Source organism: Taurulus bubalis (genome assembly GCF_910589615.1).
Source record: "Taurulus bubalis genome assembly, chromosome: 8".
In the NCBI taxonomy this organism is placed as follows: Eukaryota; Metazoa; Chordata; class Actinopteri; order Perciformes; family Cottidae; genus Taurulus; species Taurulus bubalis.
Genome location: NC_136596.1, coordinates 17,668,680 through 17,677,462, shown reverse-complemented (window position 1 = coordinate 17,677,462; position 8,783 = coordinate 17,668,680). Strand labels below are relative to the sequence as shown.

The window sequence follows — 8,783 nt, the reverse complement described above, 5'->3', positions numbered from 1 at the left end:
AACTGTTGTTCACCCCTGTCATCCATTAATTGTATAAAATGGTGAAAAATGTAGGTTGGTATTTTCCAAAGCCCAGGATGACGTCCTAAAAAAATCAAATTTTGTCCATAACTCAAAGATATTCAGTTAACTGTTATAGAGTAAATAATCCAGGAAATATTACCTTCAAGAGTCTGGAATCGGAGAATAATTTGATAGTTGACCACTAATCGATGAATCGTTGCAGCTCTAAATTAGACACGCTGAAGGAAAATGGAAACTCACAAATTGGTAAATTAAGTCTTCGTTATAATGTAACTCTTGGAGTATAATTGATATCAGAGATTTATGATTAAAGTAGTTTTACTTAATGTATATTTTTCATATATTTAGTAAAACTTTCCCCTCTCTTCTTTCAGGTTGCTGCTGGCTGCAGGGCCCTGTGGAGCAGAAGAGCTGTGCCATTCCCCCTTTTTTCCTCTCATGTCCCCCCCCGTGTGTTTCCCTGTGTGTTAGTGACCCCACACCCCCACCCACCCCTCACCTGATCCCTCCTGTCGTGCCACTCCAACCCGAAGCCCCCCTCTCACCCCATGCTTGGGACAAAGCCAGCTCACTGCCAGCCCAATGACTGCCTGGATCGTCCTGCCTGTCAGCCTGTCTGCCTTCTCCATCACGGGAATATGGATAGTGTGAGTTACAGTAACACCTGACTGTGTCACATACTACCCCATTGAAAGTGTTCACATTATTAGGTGTACAGATGGAACAAATACTAATTTATTAGGCTGTGCAACTGGACTTGACTATTTACTTGATAACAAATTAAAGATGGAAGTCACAACCGAAAATGTTTTGATGCTATTTGAGTATATTCACATGCTCCAGTGAGTATTCCTTCCTGCTGAATGATCCTTTTCCTCCAGCCCAGTATAATATTATTTCTTGTTCACCTCGTATCATTTGGGATTAGAACGCTCTGTTTGACTGTTGCCATTTATTCCTTTTTAAATTGTGGTGTGTTCCTTGCCCCAAAGGTATGCCATGGCTGTGATGAATCACCATGTTTGTCCTGTGGAGAACTGGTGAGGGATTTCCCTCTTTTTGATTGGAGGAAATGGGCCCAAGACTGAGATTTTTGAAAATTTTAATTTTTGTAGGCACAGTCTGATGCCAGTTAGGGAATGAACTGAACTTATTTTGTCACTGCTCCAGGTCTTACAATGTAACATGCACAGAAGAGCTGCCCCGACCAGGCTTCCCCAAGACATGCTGCACCATCCAGGAAATCCCCCTCATCAGGTCTGCTGTTCTACCTTTCCTCCTCTTTGTTTACGCAGTATACAAAAGCAATTGTGTGTCAGCAAAGGCCCCGAGGCATGAATTAGCACCTCGTTAAGTTGTGGCTCTTTGACAGTCATTAACCCACTCTTTGCAAAAACTGTATTAGTTTAATCTGCAATTAAGCCTCTAACCAAGAGCAAATACAAAAGCACTCTTGTAAAAAGGTTTCATGAGACTGGCAGGCTTACTTTCAATTTAATTAGAGGAAAGGCTTCGTCTAAATTTCAGTTGTACATTTAGATGTGAAATCAGAGTAAGTGCGCTAGTATTAGGAAGTGTAGTTCACAGGTGTGTAATCATAATCAATTTGTTTATTCCTATACATTTTTTGGAAGAAATACAGACAAATTATAAAGGGACTGTGGCCTTGCATATAGTCATATATGTAGGTATAGGTTATTCTCCTACCTTTTTAATACTGAGAGTTGTTTTGTCTCCATTTGCTGCAGTAAGTGTGGCTCCTTCCCTCCTGAAAGCTGCCTGTTCAGCTTGATCGGCAACGTTGGAGCCTTCATGGGTAAGGCCTCGTTCTGACTGAATTTAAAACCATACATGCACAGTTCTTACTTTTTTAAATAAATAGTAACATTTTAACCGAGAGTTAGATGAGAAGATTGAATCCACTGGCATGTCTGTCTGCTAAATATGAAGTTACTGCCAGGATATGGTTAGCTTAGCTTACTTTAACGACTGGGTACAGCATGCCTGGCTCTTGTTTTTCCTAATGGTGCGTCCGAAGCCCAGTTAGGCCTCATCCACACTAATATATGGTTTTGTTTTTTAGTCCAGACGGCAACCTTTGAAAACGCATATCGCATGACTCTTCACGTACACTGGGCATGCGCGCGACAGTGTAAACGGGAAGCAGATTTACTACACACTGCAGTTGGTTTAGTTGCGTAAAATACTGCGGCGGAAGAACGGCAGTGGCGAAAAGAGGGACAGAGATTTCTTTGCTTGGACCGACAACGAGGTCGAACTGTCGCTCAGAGTCATATGATAGGGACGTGACGAATCAGGGAAGGACACATCGTGACTGCTAAGATCCAATCAAGTAGCAAACACGTGTGTCTACGTCATCGTTTCCACAGAAGGATTTAACCCTGGAGTTTTCAAACTTTCTGAACTCCCCTGGCGTAGTGTGGACACTCAGTGTAAACGTAGCAAAAGATATGCGTTTTAAAATGGAAACATAGTAATGTGGACTTGGCCTTTTTATAAATAAAGATATGGTTTTATGGGCTGGACTATTTCTTTACCGGGGGCAGTGACTTCCCAGAGACTTGACGTCTCTGCGACCAGGCAACAAGTGGAAACTCAATTGCGAGACAGTCACACTATAGCAAGCGCAAATATAATGGTGAAGCTGAAAGACTTGCCTGTAGGTCAGCTGTAACAGAGAGAGTTGTGTGTAAGAAGAGCAAAAAAGAAGAACGGGATAAAAATAATTACAGAAGCAATGAGCATTTCCATTATAGCAATAGCACGTTTATTTCTACCGCACATTTAGTGCGCTTTACATCAATGAAAACAAAAATATGGATCAAAGATTGCAGCCGACAAAGTACATACAATATTAATTAAACAGATTGATATATTAAAAGATGAGCAATATAATAGAAAGTAGAACTGCATCATAGGGCTGTGTGGTATGGGCAAAAATTCATACCACGGTATTTTGTAAGATTCTGGCGGTTTCACGGTATATCACGATATATATTTTTTTAAACAAGTAAAGACATTGATTCCATTAACAGCACCAGTCAACTAGCCAACAGTACTGTCAGCAAGCCGTCCATAGCCGCAACAACAGCAGGCAGCAACATTTACTTTTTACAGTTTAATACTGGGAGCGCAGTGGAGCTACTTACCTGTCAGTGTAACTGGGCTCAGTCATGGTTCACACTAGTTATAAAATTACAGCGCCGAATTGCATGCTGGGTTCGCGCACAAAAAAAACAGGAAGAGACAGACCGGAAGACACGCCACACAAACCGTTGTTCGCCGCCCAACTTCCCAGCATGCAATTTGTCCGTGTCATTTTGAACCATAAGTGAACCAAGTTACCATGACAGCTAAGTAGCTCCACTGCGCTCCCCGGTATTAAACTATAAAAAATAAATGTTGCCGCCTGCTGTTCTTGTGGATATGCACGGCTTGTTGACAGCGCTGGTCGCTGACGGCACCGCATAGCGCAACAATAGTTGTTGCGTGTAATCACCGGTATGACGGTATATGAAAAATTCATACCGTATGGAAATCTGGAACCGGTATACGGTTTGAACCGGTATACCGCACAGCCCTACTGCATCATCTGCAGAGATGGGATGCAATTTGAAGGTACTCAAACCAGACACACTCCTCCCTTTTGGCCACACCTTTAAATCCTGTCTTAAAATCACAAACGGGCCTGCAAGGGTAAGAGCTGGTCTGCTATTTAACTGCCAGGACGGAATCCGCATTGCTATTCCTGGATCTGAGGTTTGACAATCGGTTGGGGTTTCCTTTTCTGCCCCTTTGAATATAGTGTGCTGCGTCAGCCCGACAATGTCCAGAGCCTCTGTTCGTCGTCCAGGTTCACAGTTCTCCTTCTCTGCTGAATGCATCCTGAGCCAAGCCCTGTTTTCACTTTCTGAGTTGTCTAATGGTTTGCCACTACTTCTTTGAGGCCAACCAAAAGTCCCTCTTCATAGTCTCCCTGAACTCCCATACCTGGGTTTTTGACCCCAGCTGCAGTCATTCTGGCCTTTCCTTCTGTTTCTGTAGACCCTTGGGCGAGCCAAGCCCAAAAAGCCTCCTCCTTCAGTTTGACGGCCGACTTCACCGCTAGTGTCCACCATTGGGTTCATTGGTTGCCGTCACAACGGGCCCTGATGGCGTTCTGACCACAACTCCTAGCAGCTGCTTCCACAATGCAGGCTTTCAATATGGCCCACTCAGAATCCATGTCCCCAGCTTCTCCCAGGAATTTGTCTGTAGGTGGTAGTTGACGACCTCCCAGACAGGGGTCTGAGTCACACATGTTAAGGATAACAGGAATAACTTTTATTTCCTTTCCTTCTAAAATATAGTTGGATAGTTGAAATATGTTTTTTTTATACTTTTCTTGCATAAATTGGTGCCTTTGCCCATGATAAAAAGCATGGCCAGAATGCCCCATTTATAAAATAATGTAATACAAAAAAACTTTCAGCCTGGACACTTGTAAGAAAATGTTCGCAAAAGTGTTTTTCCCCACCACCCCCCATGTAGTGAGCTTCGGAGGTGCTTCCCCTCACTGTTTCTGGTCTTTTTGCCAAGCTAAGCGATCAGTAGCTTGTATGTGTTCTATGTATTGTACAGATATGAGCATGGTATCAATCTTTTCATCTAACTCTCAGCGAGAAAGTAAATAAGCTTTATTTCCCAAATGTGGAAATATTCCTAATCCATGACCAAAAAATGACGTGTGAGGGGGTATTATAAAGGACACAATTTTATTATTTTGTTATTTAATATAAATTAAATATGTTTAAATTGTTGTACTATAGTGTAGTAAAATGGCAAAAAATCCATTGTCTTTACTTTAAAGAAATTGTTAAATATTGGTCATTCAATATATATATATATATATATATATATATATATATATATATATATATATATATATATATATATATATATATATATATATATATATATATATAATGTAAAATTGGTAATCTGGGATGTGCACTAAATAAAACTGCTGCCTTCTGCTCTTTCACACAAAGCAACACATCAGTATAGCTGAGATGAAAAGTGTCTGTGTCCGCTGTCCATTATGTGTGAATATTAATCCATAGTGCCCACAGACACCAGCCACTAACCTCCAGGTTCGAGGGGCTTGAAATAGCCTGTGCTCTCTAATCAATAATGAATGTGGCTTTCCTTCCACTTCCCCCCTCTGTCCTCTCTTCTGCGTGTGCCTCCATGGCCGTCCTCCTTTGCTCCTCCCCCTCCATCTTCTGTTTTCACCACTCTGCTCTGCCCCAATTCTCCCCTTTTTGCTTTAATTGTTTCTCTCCTGCTGTTTTCCCTATCAATTAATGATTCCATTTATGTTTCTTCTGTTTCTTTTATATTTAATTGCATTTTAAATTCTACATTGAACTGTCATTCCGTCTATTCTCAGCTCCCTTCTCCCTCTCACTAGTTGCTTGGATGCTTTAGTATTTTCCTTTATAACTGTGTTATAGCAGAATGTTACTGCCTTCATGGGAGTACTGAAACACACGGCAACATGTAAAACATACCTGTCAAAAATGGGAAGAAATCGTGTCAAAAATACCCTCATGCAACCTGAGATGTCATTTAGTTTTCAGAATACGTCCCCACTGAGACGGCAGTAAAACAAATCTGTCAGCAAAATCAACAGAATGATTGTCCACCGTCGGATTACTTTTTTATGACTCACTATACTACGACTTTTTTTATTACATACTATGACTTTTATTATGACATTTTAAACAACATACTTAATATGACGTTTTCTGTGATGAACTGACTTTTATGACATGCTATACTATTTTCTGACATTTTTATGGCATAGTATTCTCTCTCAATTATGACGAACTCTACTATGACATCTTTTTGCCTCTCTGCCAGAGGCATTATGTTTTCAGGTTGTTCAACCCACCTACACATGCGTAAGTCAGAAAGGCCTGGAGGGAAATTATTGAACTATAGCACACACGTCCACTTAGGCTCTAGCTTGAATTGATTAAGATGTGGTCAAAGGTCAAGATCACTGTGACCTCAAGTCTGTCTCATTCTTGTAAATCCCATATTTCAGGAACGCCAAATGATTATTATGATTATTTTTTTCAAACTGCCCAAATCAACCTGGACTCAAGGATGAACTGATGAAATGTGGTGGTCAAGGTCACGGTGACCTCACAAAACACTGTTTTGGCCATAAGTCATGAATTCATATGGCAATTTCAGACAAATGTCTAAGAGGATAAAATGCTGAAGTGATGCCATTTTGGACGGACATGGATGTAAAATGCAACTGGCCTGATTGACGGAGGCTGACAACCTTGAGGCGGTAATTCTAGTTTATATTATGTGTCATGGATGCAGAATAATTCTTCCCGTGTCTTACAGTGGTGATGGTGTGCCTTCTGCGCTACGCCCAGGTGATCGAACACAGCCACAGATGTTGGGTCAACACCAGCGCTCTGGTGTCCGGCTGCACCAACGCTTTGGGTTTGGTCATGGTGGGCAACTTCCAGGTAAATATGAATTATCTTGATTCAAATTTTTGTGACATTTTGTTAGAAGAAAAACGTATTGACTCTTAAATCAACTACTGTTTCACAGTTATATTATTGTTCATATACTGTGTAAAGGCAAGTAGAAGCAACTTCTCTGACTGGACTGTTCTGTTTGTCAGGTTGATCACGCCAAATCTCTACACTATGTTGGTGCTGGTGTGGCATTTCCAGCAGGGCTGCTATTTGTGTGCCTGCAGTGTGTGCTCACATACCGGGTGGCTGTGACTGCCCTTGACTACTGGATGGCCCATTTCAGAGTTGCTCTGACACTGGGAGCCATGGTCTCCCTCGTCCTCAGTATCCTTCACTTACTAACACCCTCTTGTTGTGCAGATGTAGTAGTTATGTACTGTATGTTATATCCAGTGGCGGGCCATGGATTTTCTAACTGGGCTTGCAGTGGTTTAGCTGTTCGCGCTGCTGCAAAACTAAAATTCAATTTAATCCTAATAATATAATGAATTCACATCTGTCACTCTGGCACATTGTCATATATCTCATCTCATTATATCATAGATGTTTCTAGACAAAGAGCATGATATTTTTTCTCCCCCTCTGCCATTAGAGATTTGGGTAAGAGGAGCTCTATTTGTTTTGCGCCTCAATAAGTTTGTTCCCCTTAACTTGCCCTCCTAGGCGGCATTTTCTTCATCCACGAGAGCTTTATCCTGCAGCACGCTGCAGCCATCTGCGAGTGGGTCTTTACGGTGGACATCCTGGTTTTCTACGGCACCTTCACCTACGAGTTTGGCACCGTCACCAGCGAGACTATGATGGTAGGCCTGCAGCAGTGTCACCACCACGGTTCAGGAGTTATCATGGGTGCGAGGGCCCGGGGCTCGACACTGGGTGGGGCGACTAAAGGGGGCCTGAAGTCCCCCGGGGGAAGCAGCACGTCCACACATCTCAACTGTACGCCAGAGAGCATAGCCATGTTGTAGCTCTGCATTGCTGCCCAACGGTTTGCAGAGGTGCTTCATGGGCTCACACAGGAATGCAAGACAACAGATGCAGCCTGTGGAGGAAGAGAGGAAGTCCTGATATATTTAACCATTGAACCAACACCAGGTTATCTCATCTGTAATGCTGTACTATCTTTTATTTTTTTTATGTTGGTGCGAGCCACTGAAGTAAAATATCTTGTAGCGATGTTGAAAGGAGGTTGAACCCGTGGAGCTAGCTTGAGCACTGGAACCATGAATGTTTTTTTGACTGGAGTCGGTTGTTTCTTGAACAACACTGGTCACATCACTGGTGTGCCCACTGGTTTTTCTCCCCTGCCCAGACGCTCCTTTATAAACTACCCAATGCTCAGCCTGGCCCACCTGTTTTGGCCTTTTGCTTATCTCTGCACGGCACCATTTTTGAATGAGAGAATAACAATTTATGATTGAGTATTGAATTTGCATAGGAAGTACAAAATATTGAATGTTTGAGAAGTGAAGAGTTAACAGTTATGTATGTTTTACAGGCTGTAAGCATATGGTCTTTTTAAATCAATCAAGCATACACTATCTGTCAAATGATTGGCAAAAATCATTAATTTCACTCGACAATTTAATTGGTTGCACAGATGATTTTGAATGCAAATTTTGATGGTATTTTTTAAAATGATTTTACAAACTGTATACATGTATCTTGAGCCACTATAATTCTTGAGGTCATAATTCATGTTATTGTCATAGCAGTGCTGGATTGCTGCATACAAACCAACAGCTCTACTCTGTTGTAAGGACGAGGACCGTGTGCATCTCAATCACTTATAACTGCAAATCTCTAAAGTAGTGTCCCTTGATGTTATTCCATTATTGTCCCACATGTTGCATGATCTGATGATTTCTTTTATAACATTTACATTTCATGCTATCTTTTTATTTCATTGACTTTGAAGTCCGGTGCAATAATTGCCATCAATTGTCTGATAATTTTCACTCCACTGGAGTAAATAATGCCTTTTTCAGTGTGTTGGAATTGAACACAGGGCTTTTTTTATTATTTATTTTTTAAGTGACACCATGTGATTTTAAATGACCTACATATTATAGTAAAATAAGTAGATGTGAAGGTAAAAATGTAATCCGACTAACACATTTCCAAAATAACGTAGTTCTTGCCCACACACTGATTTGATTCCAGGCTGGACCCTTGGAAGCCTTATTTGAG

General features: G+C 41.4%; 1 protein-coding gene across 1 annotated transcript; it reads left to right on the top strand.

The window, feature by feature from the left end:
- Positions 1–606: 606 nt before the first annotated feature.
- On the top strand, positions 607–7,561 carry LOC306740397 (transmembrane protein 150A-like; the record flags this gene model as incomplete). Its single annotated transcript, XM_079222538.1, has 7 exons — positions 607–671; positions 1,017–1,064; positions 1,195–1,281; positions 1,773–1,840; positions 6,451–6,578; positions 6,740–6,917; positions 7,257–7,561. The coding sequence occupies 7 exons, from the start codon at positions 607–609 to the stop codon at positions 7,559–7,561; spliced, it is 879 nt and encodes a 292-aa protein (XP_079078664.1).
- Positions 7,562–8,783: the final 1,222 nt, after the last annotated feature.